The sequence below is a fragment of the Saccopteryx leptura genome, chromosome 12 (genome assembly GCF_036850995.1).
Source record: "Saccopteryx leptura isolate mSacLep1 chromosome 12, mSacLep1_pri_phased_curated, whole genome shotgun sequence".
NCBI lineage: Eukaryota > Metazoa > Chordata > Mammalia > Chiroptera > Emballonuridae > Saccopteryx > Saccopteryx leptura.
In genome coordinates this window covers 20,110,440-20,134,581 of record NC_089514.1, presented here as the reverse complement: position 1 = coordinate 20,134,581, position 24,142 = coordinate 20,110,440, and the positions used below count along the sequence as shown (strand labels likewise).

At 37.3% G+C, this 24,142-nt stretch overlaps 1 protein-coding gene across 2 annotated transcripts in view; it reads left to right on the top strand.

Moving 5' to 3' along the window:
- Nucleotides 1–24,142, top strand: part of HDAC9 (histone deacetylase 9) — a 1,019,027-nt gene that overhangs the window by 758,950 nt on the left and 235,935 nt on the right. For both annotated transcript variants that reach the window (XM_066354134.1, XM_066354133.1), the window contains exons 19-22: nucleotides 1,790–1,845; nucleotides 2,090–2,177; nucleotides 7,813–7,932; nucleotides 8,245–8,342. In XM_066354134.1, coding sequence (XP_066210231.1) covers nucleotides 1,790–1,845; nucleotides 2,090–2,177; nucleotides 7,813–7,932; nucleotides 8,245–8,342 — 362 coding nt within the window. The remainder of the gene's footprint in view (nucleotides 1–1,789; nucleotides 1,846–2,089; nucleotides 2,178–7,812; nucleotides 7,933–8,244; nucleotides 8,343–24,142) is intronic.

The following is a 24,142-nucleotide window of genomic DNA, read 5'->3' as shown; positions in this document are numbered from 1 at the left end:
ACAAATGTCTTTCTATTGGGCTCTTCATCTACTTTTATTTGATTACAAAAAGAAGTTGAATATTTTTTCTTATAGTTATTGGTCACTGGATGTTTTCTTCTTTGTATTGTCTAGCCATGCCCTTTACCCATAAAACATAGTATTTTATTTTATTTTTTTCATTGATTTGAGAGAGAGTGAGAAGAAGGGACAAAGAGAGAGGGGGGGGAAGGGAGAAAGAGAGAGAGAAGCACAAACTCGTTTCACTTCATTTCTATTTAGTTGTGTACTCATTGATTGCTTCTCCCACCTGCCCTGACATTGGGGTTTGAACTTGTGACCTCTGGTGCATGGGGTTGACCTTTTATCCACTGAACCTCCCAGCTACAGCCAAAACATAGCATTTAAAATTAAATTGTAAAAAATCGCGATTAATGTTAATCTAATTATAACAAATTGTCACGTTAATTATATTGTTTTATATGTATATTTGTTGTTATTTTTATCCTGTTTTCTCAATAAAATATATTGCACTTATCTGAATTGTTACTAAATTCTCCATTTTTAGAAGTCCTTTAGTTTTTTAAAATATTCCTTATATTTATCAGAGAGATAGTAAGTACTTTAATAATAAGAATAGAGAATATATTTAACATCATTCATAGAGTTAAATTGATATTATGTTAGTTGTGTTCTAATTTGTTTCTGAGGTCATTATGTATGTGCTCAACAAAAATAGGCAATAAATTAACCCCTTGTGGGTTCATTACCATAACAATCTAGAAAAATGTATATTTAAATCCCTAGGGAACAGAGTACATTTTTTTTTCTTGATATTATCTTTGTGTTTGTAGTAAGATTTGGAAAAATATATTCACAGGTATATAAAAATTATTTCAAAAGTTTTAGGATTGTGTATTAAAGAAGCATTGTCTTTTGAGCATGTTATTTGGATCATAGTTAAGTGAAAGGTGGTGTGAACTATCTGATAAATGATTTTTTTTTTTTCACGTCAAGCAACCCAACTTTCGGAGAGCATGCTGGTTTTGTGAGGATTTATAGTTCCCTGCCTTCATCCTGGAGTAACTGCAGCTTTCCGTGATGCATTCCAACTAATCTGGAGGTTAAGGCATTCCTTGATCATGGATAGATCCGATTGCTACTCAGCCCTGGAATTCTTTATAAAATTCCAGAACATAGGCTAGAAATTGACTTAGGGAATCCAATAAAGTTGCAAGTTTTGGCAGTCATCCAAGCTAAATTTATAGACTGGAAGAAATATGGGCTTTCCATTGTTCTCTTTTTCACCTTTCCGGGGTTTCTTTTGTGTGGATGTGAGTGTGTGCGTGTAAATTTATCATTTTGCTGACACTGGAGTGGAAATAACCATTGAGGGAATCCAGCGAAAGAATTTTCACTTTGGATCTTCCCTGGTTTTTTCGAACTTTGACCCAAACCTGCACAAAGAGTGAATTTCTTCTCCCTCTGTAGGATGCTGGTGTCTTAAAATAAGGAGTTCTTGAAAATAAATTATAACAGCTGATGCACACATTTGCCAGCTAGGTACAGCCCCCCGATTCCTGTTGTTCCCTTCCCTCTGTGGGAGCCTTCTTTTTGAGGCACAATCTGAGAAAATGGGATCATTTGTATTGTTTCTGTTCATGCTATGCAATGGTAATGGGGCAAGAAAACCAGCTCTGAAGCCTCCATAGACTTCAGTCTTTTTGTGTGTGCCTGATGCTCTGTTAGTACACGGAGATCCAAGCAATCCTCCCTCTCTGATCGCTGGAAACATATCTTGTTCTTACAGAATGGATTTGCTGTTGTGAGGCCCCCAGGCCATCACGCTGAAGAATCCACAGCCATGTAAGTACCAGGGACTGTTGCCCATCTCCAAGCGCCACGGTTCCTGGCAGTCACCTGCCCCGTGCATGTCTCTGAAGCCTCTAATTGTTAGCAGATGGAGTGAAAAATCTTGCAAGGTACTCCCAGAAGCAGATTTATGGCTTCAGAGATCATATAGCATTTTTTAAAATGCTCTGAACATTATTTATAATGGTTTTCCCGGCTGATTTGCTTTCTTATTTCTCTGTTCTTCTCTATTCCGCAGGGGGTTCTGCTTTTTTAATTCAGTTGCAATTACCGCCAAATACTTGCGAGACCAACTAAATATAAGCAAGATATTGATTGTAGATCTGGTATGTATTCCTGGCCAGAGCTGCATTTTCAGTGACTCTAGATAAAAGGGAGTGGATTTGTATTTCTCTGTTAGGTTGTCCTGCTTTTAGCACTTGCAAACAACTGAAGGGTGCGTTTCCTTTGAATGTGGAAACTCATTAAATTCAGGATTGCAGTTCTGAAGCCATAAACATTCACGTTTCACTTTCATGGTGTTAACTGCAATTTAATGAGAAGAAGGCGCAGATCAGGGCAACTTTTATGATCCTTAAATGAATTGATACTTCCACAGTTAAAATAACCCAACAGAACCTGAATTTACTTTTCCCTACAGAATATAGACTTGAAACAGTCAGATGTGCTGGAAAGAATGCCGTTGCTTTGGTAACCAATTGGCCACTTCCCTTGGTTAGCAATCATGTTGCTTGTTGTGCAACAGTGGTATTATTAAAACAAGTCAGCATGTCATTCTTTCTGAAAAGATTTCAGATCGTGTATGCCAGTTTGGGATGACTCCCGGCGGGGACCCTGGGTGATTAAAAGTCAGAGGCATTAGATTAGTCCTGCATTTTAACATGATGCATTCTTACACAATGGAGTTATAATTTGTTTAACAAATGGTTTGTTTAAATGCAGATGACACTTGGCATGTTGTCTATAGTATATTCATGAATAATGAGCTGGAGATCTGCCCCATCCAAAAGGACCAGCCCAGGAAAGGGCGAGCGAGCGCGAGCTGACTGGTGATTTATGAGCCCCGTTTTCGGTTTGCGGAGCTCCAGTTCACGAGGAGGTGTAATAGGTTGTCTGACAAAGCATAGACAGGAAATGAACCCTGGCATCCAAAGCGAACCTGCTCCATCTGCACTTAATTAATTTTTGCAGGTGATAAAAGATTTAAAGGTAAAATATGTTAAAAGTTTTTTTTTGAAGTGCAAGGCTTAATAGTCTAAATCTTGTTCATATCTGCACTCATAATTAAATCTTATTGGTAAGTCGTGGCCTCCGCATCCAGCCCTCCGATTCGGTGAAGCAGGCGCACCAAAGGGTGGGGAGCACAAACAAAGCCAGGTGAAGAAATACTAAGTCCAGTTAAAGCGAGGATAAAAGGAATGAAATAGCGATAAACTTTTCTAGTGCTTGGTAGGAGTGGATGGTTTCCATGTACAGTGTTGTAGCCTTCCTGCGCCCCGTTGCTGCTGAGACATGGAAAGCCAACTTCCCATCTATTTTCCAACCATGCTTAAGTTTCAGTATAGGTCAGAGTTCACCATTAAAGAAATGTGTTGAAGACCTAGATATACTACAGCAGCAGGGTCTTAAAACCTAACAAAAAGGAGGACACTGGCACCCATTTTCCCCACGTACCTCTCAAATGATGTTTTAAATCATTAAAATTATTGGGTTGCATATGTAAATGACTGAATATGCTTCTAGTACTGTAAGTTCTGTTAGATAAGGCAAAAACTTGAAGGAAGGATAGCATTGTGGGACAATTTTTCTACAGTTTCTAAATTTGTCAAAATTATGGGGGAAGAAGATTGGTAAATTGTTCATCCTATCCTGAAGAATCTTTTACACTTCTAAGGAATTTCCTCTGCTACCATACAATGGTTCTTTGAGGATGATCAATAACCATTGAGTCCCTATGAAAACACATTTGTGACATCCAAACTCTAAAGTAATGAATTGTGCAATAGACTTGAAAGCTTAAATGCCTAGCTTATGATAGATGGATATTTTGCACCTTGGAGAATTTGTGAAGTGTCGTTTTTGTAGATTAATATAAGAAAAAAAGACTGTTGGAGATAATTCTACATAAAATAAGTTGCTTGGTAACTGCAAGGGGTGTCCTGTAAGATTACTAGCCTTTGACTAAGAGTTTGCTCCATTTACAGTCATAAAGTATACCGATTTCCCAGCAGGCTGTAGTAGAGGAGAAGATTTGTTTCAAATTCTCTAACTATATGAAGTTCTGTCCAAAGGGTTGCCTCTGAGATCACCACCAGCCTGCATATTCTTACTTTCAAGGCGTCCAAGTTCTGCAGCTGCAGGGATACTTTGAGGAAATTCCCCTGTTCCTTCCAGCTGCCGAGAAGGAAGTTTTAAAGTGCCACGTGGCTCTGAGACATCCGTTCTCCCTGGCTGACAGGTCTATCCCGCAAGTCAGCAAAGGAGAAGAGGTGAAGGTTTCTTCAATGGCAAAAGAACGTCATTCCCGAATATCCGAAGTCACTAATTTTAGCTAGTCTGTGTGAACTAGCTCCACAAATTCTTGGGCCAACAGAAGGCAAAGCTACACCACTGTCCAGCAGCTAGGTTCAGCATTTTTACGTGCTGAGTAAATAGCCAAAGCTCTCACTCACCTCCTTTGGGAGGCCACAGCCAAATTCAGAGGCATTGAGTACTTCAGGCAGGAATGATTCTAGTTGATCTGTGGGGCTTACTCGTTCCAGTCCTCCTGGGGAAGATCCCAAAGACACTCAGACTGGCGAGCAGAGGGGGCAGGTGCACTCGCTTCTGAACTCCCAGGAGACTGGTCATTGCATTCAGGGTAAGAAACCTGTTCAGGAAATAAGATTTGCCTACATGACTCAGGTAGCTTTTATTTAATGTGACTTTCAGTTGAAAATAATATGTTTCGGGCTTTCTTCATAAAAGAAAAGTCACTTCAAATGTCAGATTTGAGGCATATTCATTTTTGATCAAGCTCTACACTTGACCAAAGAATTGTCACAAGTGCCTATACTGAATTATTATAAGTGATGACTTTAGCTGGTATACATGATTTATTTAAAGCTATTTTAATAAAGACATAATTGGCTCTAAATCCTTATATAGAATGAACTTCAGCAGTATAGTTTTGAGCAGTTAAATTTGAAATGATTTTTCAGCATTTCCCAGAAAATCTTATATACAAGGTCTTTTTTGAGGCATTTAATAATTCAATTAATTTTATTATTGTAGTACTTCCTCATAATCACCAATGATTTTTTAGTACAGTATATTTTCTTGCCATGCCTCCATTAATGCCATCCTTGAACATTAAGTACTTTGTATGATTATTTTGCATCAGAGAAAGCTGAAAAAATACATATACATATCTATTTTCAAGGTTATAAACTTGTTGAGCAAAACAAAATTTGTATTTAGTCTTACCTTTATTTATAAATATTTTGTGATTATGAATATGGAATCAAGAATTATCTAAGTATTTTTAGAATGGATTTGTGTATTTTAATGAAAAATTGAAACAGTACTGTGCTGTGGACAAGGCTTTTAATTTCTTATTCAGAAATGTATTCAATGATAAGCACCCAACACAATTTTCAGAAACAAATAGTTCTATATCTAAGACAAAGAATCCTATTTTATTTGACATTCTTAAATAAACTCTTCCATATCACTAAAGAAATAAAAGTAATCCAGGCAATGTATTTTTTGTTTTTCAAAGTGGAGCTGCATTTAGGTCCAGAGAAACATTTTTTCTTACGATGCCGACTGAAAATTCTGTCATGTCTTAGAAATGCAAACTAGTCCTTGTCTGTAATGTTTCAGAGAATTTTGTTTGTTCATCCACTAGGTATCCAGTAGCAACCTCAAAAGGCACTGTGGCTTAAATTGTTTCATTTTTCTTTACATAAGGGAAAATAGTTTTGCTATCTCTCTTTACTTTTCTTTGAACGTTCAGAAATCCAAAAATTGACATATTTTCAGTAAGCAATTTTTTTTTCTCCTGATGAGTATGCCTTGAACTGGAACAAGTCTCTGGACTGATGCACATCTTCCCCAATATGTTGTAATTCCTAATTAATTTTGGATTCATGTACTATATAAAAGGGAGAGAAGATTAGTATATGTCTACGCTATGGATAGCAAGCTCAGGGCAGGCTTTCAAAACCCACCAAAGGCAGGCTTTGGTGATGTCTAGTGAGGAAGTTCTGAGCTGGAGGTTGAAGTGCAGACAAGTTATATAAATTTCAACAAGGAGTAATAATGACCACCAATCTTACTTCACAGGTTTGCTTAGAGGATCAAAGAGATAATGAATGTAAGTTAACAATATAATGGTTATGAGTTTAGCCTTTGGAGTAAGATGTGGTTTCAAGAAGCAGTCTTGAACTTATCCTTTAGATAGCCTTAGTAAATTATTGAAAACTCTGAGTCTCAGTTTACTCTTTAAAAAATTGTAAATTTTAAATTTACTAATTTAAAATACCATAGGGATCATACCATGTACATCTCATGATTGTTGAATAAGCTATACAAGGTATTTAATGTAGTGCCTGACCCCAAAACTGTAGGAATCATTGTTGGAAATAGTGTGATTCTTACTGATAAAGAGTACTCTGTAAAGATATGGTTAGAAGTGACTAAAAATTTTTATGAGAATCTGAAACTACACGTCACACATATAGCGGCGATAGTATAATGAATACAAATATAAGATCGTTCACTTTTAAGAGTCATCTATTTTATTTTTGTTCCGAAGATATTAGGATATATATTGAGATCTTTCAGTGAAGACATTTTAGAAAATGCTGTTAGTTTTATTTTTTCCATATCTTTTACAATTCCAGCATATATATATGTGTATATATATATATCATAAAACAATTAGAAAAAAGAACTGTTAAGTTTTGAATCATTATCATTTATAAATGTCTGAAGAATATTTTTATTCATTAAAATAACAAGGTTTTGTTTTTTGTTTTTTTTTTTTGTTTTTTTGGAAGAGGGAGTGGTGTTTTTTTGGAAGAGGGAAAGAAAGAAGAAGGAGGAAGGCGGCTGGGAAGGAAGCCATGATCTAATATTAAAATTAGACAGATTGGACAAGATTGCATAAAACCCCATGCCATCTTTCTGCTTGAGACCAAATGATTTAATAGCTAATGAGCTCATGCTCCTGTGTCTTTGACTTGCCATCACGATTTTACCAAAATAAAGTATGAAGTCCTTTTTGCATCTGGCATCCCTTTTGAAGTGATCCTAACTGCTGAGGGATTGCTAACTGAACTGAACGCTTCAAGAAAGCCAATTTACTCAGCTGGTTGCAAAGCCTTTGACCTTAATGGTGGGACTTGGCAAATCAATGCGTACACGTATGTTTAGTGTTCTGTCAAGAATTGTGAAAATGCTCTGTAAGCCATAGATCCTTCTGCAAAATACTAGTTTGTAGTTTAAACATTAGTCTTTCTTCAGAGGCCAATGAGGCTAGTTAATTAAGCCTGAGGGGTTATGAACTGTTGGCAGTTAATAAGTCATAAAATTCCTCCATAAAACAGGATGCGAGATCCCATCACTGAAGCAAAGAGTACAAAGGGCCGGTGTATAAATATCTAATTGGACCAAAGGACTGGGCTTTCTCAATGACTGCTCATCTGGAGTCTCCAGGGCATGTTCGCTGTGGTTTCCTGATTTTTAGAAGCCAGTTTAAAAAATGAGTGCATTAAAGGGTAATTTGCCTGAAAGTCCAGGAAGTAAAGGGGGTGGTGTAGAAGCCCGTTGAAGGGGAGAGAGAAAGAGGACCCGGGGAGAGGACAGAAAATGAGAAGGAGGGTGGGGTGGAAAGACAGGGAACTCAAAATCAGAAAAGTTGTCTCGGCACAGAGTTAGACATGACTGTGTTTGTCATCTGTTTTCTTTTCCCTGTAGGATGTTCACCATGGCAATGGTACACAGCAGGCCTTTTATGCTGACCCCAGCATCCTGTATATTTCACTCCATCGCTATGATGAAGGGAACTTTTTCCCTGGCAGTGGAGCCCCAAATGAGGTTCGGTTTATTTCTTTAGAGCCCCACTTTTATTTGTATCTTTCAGGTAATTGCATTGCATGATTACCCATAATTTTCTTGTCCTTTGCTGGTGTTTTAAATTACACGAGATTACTGAATTGTCCCACGGGAGCAAGAACCAGTGCAGAACAAGTGCATAACCCAGAGCACTGGTTGTCAAGCAAGGGTGGGCTGATTTGACATGTTGTTTGATGTTTATTTCAAGAGCTCACATGTGTTTGTTTTCCTCTCTTCTTGCTTTCTTCCCTGTGCCCTCCTCTACCCACTGTGGTGTGGTTTTTCTCTTCCTAGGTCGGAGCAGGCCTTGGAGAAGGATACAATATAAATATTGCCTGGACAGGTGGCCTTGATCCCCCCATGGGAGATATTGAGTATCTTGAAGCATTCAGGTGGGTACTTCTTTCTATGAAAGTGGCAAATTAGAAAACAAATGTCGATGGAAACAACTCCAAATGTAAAACTGAAATGTAAATGTAAAACAAAGGTAAAAAGTATAAAGGAACCTCCCATCAAAGCTCCAAAAATTGTGTGGTTTGGGGACCTGAATATCACTACAGAGCTAGGAAAGAATATAAATAAGAAGAAAAGATATATGAAGACCTAATTGTATCATTGGCAAATACCTTCTGCCATTCAGTTGGTGGTGGTTGTTTTTTTGTTGATGGCTTCTTTCGCTGTGCAAAGCCTCCTTAGTTTGATGTAGTCCCATTTGTTTATTTCTTGATTGTTGTTTTCCTTGCCTGAGAATATATATCCAAAAATATTACTAAGAGCAATGTCAAAGAGTTTACTGCCTATGTTTTCCCCTAGAAATTTTATGGTTTCAGGTCTTATATTTAACTCTTCAATACATTTTTAGTTTATTCTTATATAGGGTGTAAGAATGTGATCTAGTTTTATTATTTTATATGTGTCTGTCCCCTTTCCCCACAGAATTTATTGAAGAGACTGTCTTTACCACATTGTATATTCTTGCCCCCTTTGTTATAGATCATGTAGACATGTGTTTATTTCTGGGTTCTCTGTTCTGTTCCATGTGTCTGTTTTTATGCCAGTACCATGCTGTTTTGATTTCTATGGCCTAGTAGTATAGTTTGATATCAGGTAGTGTGATACTTCCAACTTCGTTCTTCTTTCCTCAAGATCTCTTGGTTAATCAGGGCTTTTTGTGGTTCCATATAAATTTTAGAATTAGTTGTTCTAATTCTGTTAAAAATGCTATTGCTATTTTTTTTTTGGCATTATCTGATTTTTTTATTAGTTTTACTAGGGTGACATCAGTAAATCAGGTATATATGTTCAAAGAAAACATGTCCAGGTTATCTTGTCATTCAATTATGTTGCATACCCATCACCCAAAGTCAGATTGTCCTCCATCACCTTCTATCTAGTTTTCTTTGTGCTTCTCCCCCTCTCCCTCCCCCCACCTCGTAACCACCACACTCTTGTCAATGTCTCTTAGTCTCGTTTTTATGTCCCACCTACGTATGGAATAATGCAGTTCTTGGTTTTTTCTGATTTACTTATTTCATTTCGTATAATGTTATCAAGATCCCACCATTTTGTTGTAAATGATCCGATGTCATCATTTCTTATGGCTGAGTAGTATTCCATAGTGTATATGTGCCACATCTTCTTTATCCAGTCATCTATTGAAGGGCTTTTTGGTTGTTTCCATGTCTTGGCCACTGTGAACAATGCTGTAATGAACATGGGGCTGCATGTGTCTTTACATATCAATGTTTCTGAGTTTTGGGGGTATATACCCAGTAGAGGGATTGCTGGGTCATAAGGTAGTTCTATTTTCAGTTTTTTGAGGAACCACCATACTTTCTTCCATAATGGTTGTACTATACTATTGGTATTTTGATAGGGGTTTCCTTGAATCTATAGATTGTTTTGGGTAGTATGGACATTTTAATGATATTAATTCTTCCTATTCATGATTATGGTATATCTTTCCATTTATTTGTATCTTCTTCAATGTGTTATAGTTCTCCAAGTATAGGTCTTTTTTACCTCCTTGGTTAAATTTGATTTTAGTAATTTTATTATTATTGATTAAAAATATAACTTACAAAGAGACCAAATTTTAGTTATATAGGTATATCCATCAATGGTCCAGGCATTTTCTCCCTGCAAAAAAAGGAAAAAAGAGTAAAACAAAAAGATTTTTATATTAAGTAGTTTTGGAAAAGTTTGTTATAACATATGACGTGATTTAGAATGGACATTAATTAGCATTTTAAATGCTCTGAGAAGTCCTTCACTACCTATTTAACTTCATGGAACAGACATATTCCAAACTTCTTTGGACTGCAGAATCCCTGTTACACATGGCACCACGAAGCATTCTTAGTTCAGAGGAGCTAGCTGACTTTGGAACATTGGCCTGTCAATCTCATTTTATGGTAGAGTAAATGACTTTTCTGTCTCATAATATGTATATTTTGCCCTCTCGCATTAAAAACTCAACTAATTGGTTGTTTTCAGTTTCTCTACAAAATGTAGAGAGTGATTGAAATATAGATTTACGGATACACATTGCATTGTGCTACTTTTTTTCTAAGCAAAGAACTTTTAAAATTTAGTTAAGCAAGAAATACAACAAATTATAAGCTTTCTTTTGGGTATGGGTTTAAAAAATATTTATTCTGTGAAATTAAAAAAATAGTCCTTGGAAATGTCTCGACCTTAAGGAAGAATCAGGTTGTGTTAATGAGTGCTCACTGGCAAGGCTGTAGATTTTCTCCTATGGGTAATGGATGACTTTTTGGATATTTTATTTAGTAGAAAGTAAAAGAGAACAACTATATAATCAGAAATTTTATAAGTGTTTCTTTGTGTGTATGTGAAATTTACTACTTATAAATCCCCAAGGAGAAAATTCTGTTAATGTATTTAAAACTGAAGAAAATAATAGGGCAATGTTTCAATAAGCAAAGTTTTGGTGAGTTTGTGCTGTCCTGTGTATCATGCATACTTCCATTTCTCTCTCTCTCTCTCTCTCTCTCTCTCTCTCTCTAATATATATATATATATATATATATATATATATATTAGAGAGAGAGAATAAGGGGGGAAGAGAGACATTAATTTGTTTTTCCACTTATTTATGCATTCATTGGTTGATTATTATATGTACCCTGGCTGGGGATCGAACCCACAACCTTGGCTAATTGGGATGATGCTCTAACCACTTAGCCATTTGGCCAGCACTTAATTTCTCATTTGAGTTTCATTTCTCTATTGAAAAAAGGCCCAGGAAAAATGATAGAAATTTTCTATTATTAAGAAAATGCATTAAAGCCTGACCAGGCGGTGGCGCAGTGGATAGAGCATCGGACTGGGATGCGGAAGATCCAGGTTCGAGACTCCCGGGGTTGCCAGCTTGAGCGCGGGCTCATCTGGCTTGAGCAAAAAAGAAAAGCTCACTAGCATGGACCCAAGGGCACTGGCTCGAGCAAGGGGTTACTCAGTCTGCTGAAGGCCCGCGGTCAAGGCACATATGAGAAAGCAATCAATGAACAACTACGGTGTCATAACGAAAAACTGATGATTGATGCTTCTCATCTCTCTCCGTTCCTGTCTGTCTGTCCCTATCTATCCCTCTATCTGACTCTCTGTCTCTGTAAAAAAAATACATTAAAAATAAATATATTTGAGATACCAAGGAAAATTCTACCCATATTTCAGAGTTGTACATTAAAAATAAAAAATATACACTCATATATCTATACAATTTATAGAAAAAAGCAGAAATGTTTACTTACCTTAAAACTTGGGTGTTTATGTAGATATTTTGTGTTAATTAGCAGTAATACTAAAAAAAGTATTAAGAAATATAGTGAGTTTAGTGTTAAAAATTCTGTTTGCCTATATTTGCAACTTAACAAACATTTTTACTCTCTTAAGGGACTCTAATAGGATAATACAGTGTGTCCATAAAGTCATGGTGCACTTGTGACTGGTCACAGGAAAGCAACAAAAGATGATAGAAATATGAAATCTGCACCAAATAAAAGGAAAACTCTCCCAGTTTCTGTAGGATGATGTGGCAGCATGTGCGCATGCGCAGATGATGATGTAACACCGTGTATACAGCGGAGCAGCCCACGGCCATGCCAGTCGAGATGTGGATGGTACAGAGGAAAGTTCAGTGTGTTCTGTGGCTCACTAAATTTGAATCCGTGACCAAGGTAAAACGTGAATATCAGCGTGTTTATAACGAAGCGCCACCACATAGGAATAACATTACTCGGTGGGATAAGCAGTTGAAGGAAACCGGCAGTTTGGTGGAGAAACCCCATTCTGGTAGGCCATCAGTCAGTGACGAGTCTGTAGAGGCTATACGGGATAGCTACCTAAGGAGCCCTAAAAAATCTGTGTGTGAGCCCACATCGAACTGCACTGAATAGGCATGAAACTGGGAGAGTTTTCCTTTTATTTGGTGCAGATTTCACATTTCTATCATCTTTTGTTGCTTTCCTGTGACCGGTCAAAAGTGCACCATGACTTGACGGACACACTGTAGACGTTACTATTACATCAAATATGAATTTATCTGTTTACCAAGGTAACCTAGTAACTTGCATAATACATAAAGTTCTCAACCTTACTATATAGCATATGATCGTATCCACTGATCTGCAATAAAGAATTCTTTTTTTTTTATCATAGCTCTGTTAGTGGCACTATAGCCTTGTATATGCATTGACAACAGCAAAGGAAATTTCTATTTTGTACCTATTGTTCTCATATGGCAAAGCGAATGGTCGATGAGATTGCTTTTAAAGAACCCCTTTAAATAATGTGAAGGCATTATAGTAAGTACACATTATTGTGTTTTGATTACAAGATAATAAGTATTCATTATTGTTTTTTGGTTGAAATGGTGACTCAAGTGTTCCTGAAAGTTACTGATGTCCTCAATAATGGCACTTTCTCTTTACCTGGAATGTGCACAGATATTAGCAAATTTTTCTAAACATTCCTGTACGGTCACCACGCCTAAGCTGCATTAGAGAAGAAGCACGTTATTTAGCTAGGCTGCAGAAATGTAAAGTTGTGGCTTTTAATAGTCATAGTTATTTAAGCACCAGGTTTAAACCATAATAATTCTGTCAATTTTGAACTATACCATGTCTGCTTGCTATTTAATATGTTTGGCTATAAAAACTTGTGAATTTGTGTGGAGGAGTCAAGAAAGTTAGTCATTCATTTAAAAATATTAACTGAATACATATACCAGGCACAGGGACAAGCACTTGGAATTCAGAACTGACTTGCTCTTAGGGAACGTAATAGAAGTGATACTTAATGTTCTAGAAAACAGATGTTGTTAGACATAAAGAGGGTGAAAGTATGAACTTTTCTTGAGGGCTTCCAGGATAGGCCTCATCAAGTATTGTTTGACTAGTGCTTTCTTGGATTAGTGGGAGCTTTCAAGGGTTAAATGGATTGGAGTAGGAGGGATTCATAGTTGGCAAGGAGAGTAGGCTGAAAAGCATGGAGCCATGGAATGGTCTTGCTCTGGTTGGCTCAAGACCCTTAGTGTGGGATTGTGTGGCAGGAATACAGTATAATATTTCATAAACTTTTCTGCAGGTAAAGAATTGCCTGTCTAAATATAAAAATTCCTTTCTAATTTGGGGCTTTAATGAAACAGAATCCCTAATAATTTTGGTGTAGTAGTATTTATCGTTCTAAACACAACCTTAGTTTCCCAGTATTGATATTGAAGATCTTTCTGGCATTGATGGTGGATGCAGAAGATGGGAGTGGGGTGGGAGGTAAACTGTGCCTTTTCTTTTTCCTTAATTTTTAATAGTGTCTAGATCAGGGGTCTCAAACTCAACTCAGCATGTGGGCCGCAGAGCAAGATCACAGCCGTTTGGCGGGCCGCACTAGGTCTACAAAAGGCAACTGTTACGCAACACTTTTCTCACTGCAGTTGAAAACAAAAAAAAATCAGTACAACAAGCACAATCGTACATGCAGTTTACTCATTGTCACAAAACGATCAGAAACTGTAGTTCGCATCACAACTGCTGTTAACTAAGCTAATATCTAGCTACGATGCTAGAGAAATGAAAAATACAAGTAGGCCCCTAGGCTTACTTAATTTTATCCAAAATATTTTGAACTTCGTGGATTAGTCTGCGGGCCGCACAAAATTGTTCGGCGGGCTGCATGCGGCCCACGGGCCGCGAGTTTGAGACCTCTGGTCTAGATTGTGGTGATGAGTATCTTTGGAGGAATAGTCTCTCTCTGTGGAACTAACTGTATTTATAGTGGGATATATGATGTTTGCTCATTTTTCAAGCCAAAATTTGTGACATGTATTGCCCTGTGGTTTCTATTATATCTAAAAAATATAATGATTTGGACAAACCATTTTCATGTTTGTTATAAACTTTAAAGAGAATTTTAAAAATATAATGGAATACCTAAATTAATTCAGATAACTAATTATTTCTTCTGTGCAGTTAATTGCTCATCCCTGAAATGATGGAAGGATATACTTGATTTTTCACAAGAGTTTTCAAAATATTCAGTAGTGTCAAATATCTCTTCTAGTTAAATAAAATATATATTTTTTCAAGGTTACCATTTTATAAAGTAATTATGGCTAGTCCTAAATTAGAAATTTTATAGACATTGTGGCTAATTCTTAAGTGGTTTGTATCAACCACAGAACTACTAATTGGAATGGCCATGATGGGAACTCGGTTTCAAGCTCTAAAATCTTTGTTCTTTGGTTTAAAGCTCTTGTTCTTTTTTTCATACCACACCGCTACTCTTCTTCTGTTTATGATTCAAAAGACTAAGGAGCAATAAAACACAGTGAACTTTTATTGAAACATAAGCCTTTCTCCTCCTGACCTAAGTCACAGATGCCTAGCACATCTCATGACAAAAAAGAGTTACCTAATGTTGGCTGAATGAATCAGTGAATAAGCAAACGACTCGGAGAAGAGAGAAGAAATTCTGCTGACTCTAAGAGAAGCACTGGAAACCCCTGGTATTAAGTAAACCTAGCAAAAGTCTGAAGGAGCGACAGGAAACCCAGCTATTTCTTGGGCCCTCAAGGAGTATGATTTACAAAGAACTCTTTTTTTTTTTTTTTTTTTTTCATTTTTCTGAAGCTGGAAACAGGGAGAGACAGTCAGACAGACTCCCGCATGCGCCCGACCGGGATCCACCCGGCATGCCCACCAGGGGCAACGCTCTGCCCACCAGGGGGCAATGCTCTGCCCCTCCGGGGCGTCGCCATGTTGCGACCAGAGCCACTCTAGCGCCTGAGGCAGAGGCCACAGAGCCATCCCCAGCGCCCGGGCCATCTTTGCTCCAATGGAGCCTTGGCTGCGGGAGGGGAAGAGAGAGACAGAGAGGAAAGCGCGGCGGAGGGGTGGAGAAGCAAATGGGCGCTTCTCCTGTGTGCCCTGGCCGGGAATCGAACCCGGATCCTCCGCACGCTAGGCCGACGCTCTACCGCTGAGCCAACTGGCCAGGGCCACAAAGAACTCTTAAACACCCATTTGCTTGCTTATAACAATGTCAGGTGTTTTCTAGTTATTCAACAAATACTTTTGCTGAATGTCTGCTAACCACTCTCTGTTTTAAGTCACTTCCAAAGATTGTTCCGATGGTTCTTTCCTATCTGTAGTCTCTAAATCAACACTGAATAGTTATTTTTTTTTTCTAGAAGTTACATCTTTAAGAGTCCTGCAAATGTTAAAGTGGTTATTTATATAAGAACACTTAAATAGTTTGTTTATAGTCAGCAAGAGGCAATATGTAGCTCATGCTTCTAATTAAATCTAAAGAGGAAAACATCTCCAAGTGTTTTAAAAAATGAGTAGCAATTTCCAATGTAGAAGTAAAATATTTGTAATTCATGAATTTATGTCCATTTAATAGAAAAACTAAATGAGTGAATGAATGATGATTCTTGTGTGACTTTTTATCATAAAGAAATAAGTACAGTCCCTGGCTGAGTAACTCAGTCAGTTAGAGCATCTTCCCAGTACACCAAGATTGTGGGTTTGAACCCTGGTCAGGGCACATACAAGATTCAACCAATGAATGCATAAATATGTGGAACAACACATCAGTGTTTTTCTCTCTCTCTCTCTCTCTCTCTCTCACCTCTCTCCCACCTCTCTCCCTCCCTCCTTCCCTTCTTCCCTTCTCTCCCTTGCACCCTCCTTCTCTCCCCTTCTTCTCCTTTCTCTCTCTCTAAAATCAATAAAAAGAAGTACAAACCCTTAAAATTCACAAGATTTTGATGAAATAATAAATGACTATTTGGCACACAGTGAGGACTGATTAAGAGGGTAGCATAGAGCTATTAATCTGGGTTCCTTTGATACGCACTAGTTGTAATTTAAAAAGTCACAACTCATCAAGCCTGTGTGTTATAGTCTGTAGCTGCCACAATTAATATTTCTTGATGGCAATTTCCAGAAGACAAAGGACCTATATAAATCTCAGCTCTTCAAGGATGTTCACCTCAGGGGGAAACTTTGAACCAGAATGGTTCTGTTTCACCAAGGTTGCCAGTATGCCAATTTAAAAAGAGATTTGAGTGAGTTGTCTATACTAGGAAATAAATATCTAGTCAAATTTTTGTTATTTTTATTATAAATTATCTAGCATTTTTTTTGGTTGACTTGCGATGTATCTCTGTTTAACCAAAATGATTTGTGCTTATAAATAAAGCCTTTGCTAAAATATTTTGACCATATAACCAACTGGAATATTTAAAAATTAATGCATTTGTGCGCTGGCCGGTTGGCTCAGTGGTAGAGTGTCAGCCTGGCGTGCAGGAGTCCTGGGTTCGATTCCCGGCCAGGGCACACAGGAGAAGCACCCATCTGCTTCTCCACCCCTCCCCCTCTCCTTCCTCTCTGTCTCTCTCTCTTCCCCTCCTGCAGCCAAGGCTCCATTGGAGCAAAGTTGGCCTGGGCGCTGAGAATGGCTCTATGGCCTCTGCCTCAGGTGCTGGAATGGCTCTGGTTGCAACAGAGCAACGCCCCAGATGGGCAGAGCATCGCCCCCTGGTGGGCGTCCCGGGTGGATCCCGGTTGGGCGCATGCGGGAGTCTGTCTGACTGCCTCCCCGTTTCTAACTTCTGAAAAAAAAAAATTGAAAAAAAAATTAATGCATTTGTTACATAGTCAAAGCCTTTTGAATCAGTTGAGCACATAATGATAGTCCCAACCACCTATATCTCTTTCTCCTCTCCTGTCTGTAGTTCAGACCTGTTAGCTTTAATGAAAGAAGCAAATTGAAAATCTATTAATATAAAACTGTGACTGGAAACTTGACTAGGTAGCATCTCCATTTTTGGTGCATAAGTCAAACTTTCAATTCTGTTACATATGGCATCATTAAAAAGGAACCATAGCTTTCCATGATTTCTCCCCAGCTGGTGGTAAAAATAAAAATACATATATGCATTTACCTTAAAAGCAGAGAATAGAGCCTTATTGTCATGTTTATAGAGCAAGGGTTCTTCAGACAACTAGTCAATAATGGTTAGCTGGGAATATTTTTAGAGTGGTTTGGTTGACCATGAAATGATGGTAGATAATTTGGGGTAGGGGACATAAATAAGTACATTACTTTATTTTTCTCTTCTTGTTATTTTATCAAACATTTCATCATTATTCTGATTAATTTTCGAGAACTGCCTTTTAATTATTCTTGTCATATGCATAGACTGAAAAGGGGTTGCTAAATTCTGTCTTGAGAAATGAGTTGGGACCATAGTAAATATTTATGTTCTCCCTTATTAATAATGACAACTAAGTAAAGTTTTTAAAGTTATTATTTTTTTAAGTTTTAAAAATGTATTGATCTTTAGGAAGAAAGAGAGAGAGAGAGAGAAATTGATTTATTCACACCCATTTATGCATTCATTGGTTGTTCCTTATGTGCCCTGACCAGGGATCGAATCCAAAACAACCATGACATGTTGGGACACCGCTCTAAATATCTGAGCTATCTGGCCAGGGCCTTGGTTATTATTCTTATTTATATCATATTTTACTGTAATTTCATGCTAAGAGAATGGAAAGTTATGCCATTGTAAAAAATAATAACATGACAGAACGATAATAATAACAGCAACATAGAACATTCTTTGGGGACTTCATATTTGCTTATTGCTCATTTCTTCCCATCTTTACCATCTCAGCTGTTGAACTGAGTGCTCCCAGATTCCGGATGCAAATATCAGTAGGTTTTCTGATGTCACACAGCTGGTGTATAGTGATCAGGGGCTCTATGGCAACAAGTATGAGTGTATAGACCATACCCTAGCCTTCAACTGTAAACTATAGTTCCTCTCTCAAGAGCACTGGTGACAAAATGATAATACAGTGAGAAATTCATTGCAAATGTATCTCGGTCTACCCAACATTTGGCTTAGACATGTAAATTGGTAACACTCTTTTAAAATTAAAAATAACTCCTAGACTTTTACTACCCTTGTATCATGTAATAACTCCAACCCACTTTTTTTTGTGCCTTTCCCTCATCTGACATACTAAGAGAGCCTATCAAACCAAACCTCTGTAATTTTTCTTCCTTTTGATAACAGACTATTTACAAGAGGAAATGTATTTCCCTTCTTTGTTCAAAGAAATATTTTCTTCTGTATATATACATTTAGAGTTTTTGGAATGTGTATGCAATTGAACTTAAGGAATATGAAATTAAATTTTAATAGAACATAGAGTGATAAATGAGCTTTTAGATCCAATTTTGAAATAAAGAATGATTTGTTGTCATCTAAAAATCAGACTCAACACTGCAGAATGATTTGGGTTCTTACTTTGTGTAGAAGAGCTATGGTTGATGCTTCCCACTTTGGAATGGATTCTCAATTGTTAGTGACAACCAGATATATTATGCTCATGATAGTATGTATTTTCCCAAGGATGTTGAAGACATTTTGGGAAAGGGTGGAATTTCTTGAAACAATTTGCCAATATGAAATACTGTACATATCAAATTGGCCCTACTACCATCTTTCCCAGACCATTTATCATAGCTCACAAATCAAGCCCACATTTTCTCTTTCTGGAAGACTTGGCTAATAAAGATGATGTGGGCTTCAAACTTGAACTTGTCAATCAATCTTGGGAACAAAGCAGTAATGATTTTCATCTATTGATATTTTATTTCAGTGAAGAGCAATACATATGAATTTCCTTCTGGTGTGAGCTACAATTTTATTCATTGTCCAGATTCTGTTCTTTATATTCAGCATGGAGAAACGTTTTTTAAAAGTTTTACCAGAACATGTCAGAAGAAAGAGACCTGTAGGAATAAATTTTTAGAAAGCTGTCAGCTCTATCTGCTCTTTCGTTTCACCAATAAGTATACTTTGAGAACACTTTTTTCTCTTTCATCTGTGCAACATATTGTACCAATTTTCATCAAAAAATTACAATTTCTATAGGTGTGTGTCTCTAGATACCCTTAGAATTCTGCTCTTTGACCCTGGGAGTAAATTGATCTTATGCACACCTGTCTTCCTTGGGAAACTTGCAAACTTCATTTTTGAGCTAAGCATCAAAGAGATATGATATTATTAGACAGTATAGAGCTCAGGTAAAAAGTCCAGGAAGTATCTTGAAGTGCTTGAAGTTTTGAAAGGTGAATGATATTATTTTCAGTGAAGGACTATTTAAAATAGTTCAAATGCTATATAGCATTGTTTTTAATATTATTTTAAAAGGTCAGATCAACTATAAAAATTTTAAGACAACATTTTTGCCTTCTGACTTAGAGCAGTTTTAAAGCCAAATATTTCCAGGAATTTGGGTAGCAATTATACAGTTTTCCAAATAGTAAAGACTAATTAAAAGAGTGGCTATGTTCAATGAACTTTTTTTTCCTGGCAGTTCTAAGAAAGCAATTTGCGTGACTAGAAACGATTTGTTTTTATTTTCAAGATGGGACAATGGATTATAAAACCCTTGCCTTGCACAAAATCCTCTCAACATATGTGTGAGACTCAAAGATCCCAAGAAATGAAAGCTTTCCACAAAATATTATTGTGAAGCTTTTAAGGCCAGAAATAGGAGATTTTTTGAAGGTCAAGCAGCACAGATCAATTCATCAACTTAAATCATCTCATTTAGTAATGATGGAATTGTTGCGCACTTAATTATGATATTAGATAACCAGAATGGAAAATAAATACAATTAAGAATCTATGGAGCCACCTTTTTCTTTTTCAGTTTTAGTGAGTATTTTAAGATTATGCTTCTTTATTGATCAGATAAAGCCAAGTGAAAATCACTTATTCTCTATCTCATTGAATAGCTATTAACCAAATTTCAGTGCTTTGCATCTTAGATGTGTTTTCTTGAAACCGAATAATTCCTTCCATTTTCATGATTTCACAACTAAAGTTTACCATAAATACATTGATGGAGATGACAAATAATGTGAAAAGTATGATTTTTCTTTTAATATGCAATTAACATAAATTTGTGTTTCTCTTTTAAACTTTCTATTTATTGATCCTAGCAAGAGAGGATGGGAAGAAGAGAGAGAGTAATAGGAACATGGTTCTGTTCCTATATGTGTCCTGACCAGGGATTGAACCTACAATCTCTGCTCCTTGGGATGATGCTATGATGCTCTAACCAACCAAACTATCTGGCTAGAATTGCGTTTCTTTTTTTGAGAACTAGACAAATATAACATTTACTAATACAAATTTACTTATTAACGTTTTCGGACAGCGGAATCATCTTGGGATGGAATCAACTTCCATTCAGCAGAAAGTCGGTTCAGATATTACATCTGAGGTGCAGGGCAGAAGTTGACACCACTTTATAGTAGGCAGGACTTTCTGAGACTAGTTCAAGTCTTTGTCTGACATCAAACATCTGGATGATAGACTCAGTTTTCCATATTTTATCCCAATGATTTGATGTCATGTCGATGAAACTTGCATATTAACATCTGTTCCCATTTATGCAGGCCTTTAAACTGCTCTGGCACTCTCCTAGAAAGGTGAAGACTTGTCCTTGTATCTGTAAGGAATTTGTCCATGTTTCTTGTGGGCACCACAGTCCTAGGTATTGGTTTCCTAAACATCTTCTATTCCAAAAGGGCAGGATTGCTGTCATAAATCCAATGGAGGACAGCGGGTTTCTGAACGGCGTACCTTCTAATGGAAAAGGTTTGCCGTTATAGTTTATATTTTACAATTACAAAGTGAGGGGGAGAAGCGGAGAGAGGGGGGATGGATGATTTAGTCAACTTTTAATCTCAGCAGAATTTTAAATCCATCTACAGCTCAATTTGGGAATATTTTGCCTCCCAAAACAATTGTAAAAAGGCCATCAAATCAAGAAAATAGCATCTCTATATTATCTCACCTATTAAAAAACGTACATATCATTGCACTTGAAACAAAATACTGGTTCACCTAGGGTATTTTCGTGGTTGTTGTTAAGTTCATAACATCCTCAAATGAAAGGAATATTGGAGTTAAAGGGACTGAATTTCAAAAAAACAAATAAGCATTTTTATTCAAACAGTTGTCAAAGGCAAAGAACTATAGAGTTGATTTTCAATCCAGAACAAAAATGGAGCAGGCACAGATATGGAATTTAAAAGTTCTGTAGCCCAGAGAAAGCTTGGTCCGTGGATGCGCTGTGCTCTGTTTTGCCTCTTAGGTATTAAAGTTGCCACTCTGAGCCTCTAACTTTGCTTTGTGTACCCAAGTCCTCCCCCTCATACAAGTTTCTGATGCTTTTTTTCCCCTTTTCTATTCCAGGATTTCTAACTTGAAAATATCATTGCAGAAATTATGCAGTGATACCTTTCTCTTCAATAATTATACGTGTCATGCAGGTGAAAAGGTCCAGGGACAGAAATCATAAAATCTGGTGTGTGTCATATTTTACTGATGTAATTAAAAATCATCTGGCTAAATTTTAGATTATTCAGAGAAGTCAAGTCTATCAAAAGTTTGTTAAATTAATCCAATCTATTTAATTTTTGGGGGGGGGTATGAATATTGATAAAAATCAAATGATTTTAGATAGAATCCCGATGAAAAATTAACATGAATGAAGGATCATTCACCTGTAGGTATACTAGTATAAATTTTTAAAAAGATGACATATTAATATTTTATTTGTCTTTTAAAATAGAATATATATAAGTATATATAATATATATAATATATATATATACAATTAGATATATGTTTGACATGGTTCTCTAAACATGCTTTTGAGAAATTAGAATGTGAACAGATCTGAGTATGCAATCCTGTACCAAGTTTGAAGGGCTTATGAGGCCCAATTTAAAATTTTGTTGTTTCATAATAACTTTGGAAAAGAGTATTGTTCCTTGTAAAATACCCACATGTTCTCCTTTGGAACGGCTCCAGACTGTAACTGAACCGCGAGGTTGCCCCCTGGTGCTTTATGTATTGTTTAATTGTTTGCCTTTGGTGGATGTTTTTATTAAAAGCCTATTATTTAGGACAAGACCAAAGTGTCATTTTAAGAACAGCAGAAGCAGAGCTGTGCAGTCCCATAGTCTTTTTTCATAGGTGTGTTACTGAACGCGGGCTGCAGCTAATGAGCCCGCCGGCATTTTTTTTTTCTCTTGTAATACTTCAAAAAGAGCAACAACAACAACAACAAAAACCCTGGGTTTTTATTTTCCTCCAATAAAACATGGCTGGATTGGCTGGAAGAGCTGTGAGCCTGTATGGCTGTGCCAAAGGCAGGAGGGGAGAAACGCTCTGTGTGCCCTTGTGACTGGCTCCAACAGGACCTGGTCCGGAGTCACATGCGCTTAGACGCACGTGGCCCTGGGAACCGGAGCAGCCTGGGAGGCGGGGAAGCCCACGTGTGGGAAAGACTCTGTGGGCTTCCCTGGGTGCTCACCAGCCCACGCATGCTGCAGTGTGTGTCGGAGCTCTAAGGAATGTTTTTAACGTCCTCCCCACCCCACAATGCAACTGCAAGACAAGTATCATTCAGATGCTAAGATCACTCTGAATATGAACGATGCCCGGGAAAGGGTGTTTTGTTTTTTGTTTTTTTTTAGTTTAATAATTTTACTTCTAAATACTCTTTTTCTCCAGGAATATTTTCTTTCCTGAAGCAGCACCATCATGTCCTTCACCGATTTCTCAGAATTTGACTCTGGAAAGAATTCAGTGTTGTCTAGCAGGTCCTGGCCACATAAGAGCCAGCGGGAATTGGATTAGTCTTCTTCCCAAGCCGGTCTTTGTGACTGTGACCCACCCTCGGGCAAAAAAATTTGAAGGCGATATACCTTGATACAGTGTCTAGGACTTAAATGATCTCATTAAATTCCGATGCTAGATATCATTGACGTTTGAGGAAATATGATTATTGACAAAATGTAAGCCTGTTATATACTATATCACTTCAAAAGGAGAAAGGCCATTAGGCCATAATTACATCAGAAACAGTATACACATTTGGCTGGTTTATAAACTGTCACTTTCAGAAGTATGAAGACGTATAAAAGTTTCCAAAGGCTCCATTATGACCCTATTTCCAACAGTATTCTCTGACAAACTAAATAAATTACTGCATATATTGGACCTTTGAGGCTTGGGGCAAAGAATGGAAAAATTATTTACAAAAGCTTGAAAATATTTAATCACTAGAGGCAGGGGGGCAACGGTGTTTTAATTAGCAGGTCCTCGGGCCATTGGCTGACTGGAGGCTTTCTCAAACAACCACACAAATGCACTGAATAGCTGTTTGCCAGCCTTAGGGTCAGGCCTGAGATGAAACAGATAAGATAATTGGCTCTAATGAAATCCAGAAGGCCTTGGCTTTCTTGTTTGAGCTTGGATTTGAAAAGTGCGTGTGGAAGTGAAGCTTAATTCAAACCAGAACTGAGCTAGGCCCGTTTCTCAGTGACTTTGATATTGTTTGAAGTTCTAAAAGTGTTCGCCACACCACTAGCCTGCTGGGCTGGGCCTCCCTGGTACCCTTAATTACTAAGCTTTATTGCTGACTTTACTACACAGGAAAGGGGCCATTATATGTTCCATCAACATCAGCTCTTCTCAGATTGGAGGAAAGGGCAGGGTTAAAGGCCACTGTAGGAAGGCAAAAACTTCACTTTGAGGTAGTCAGATCATTTACCAGTGTTGAAT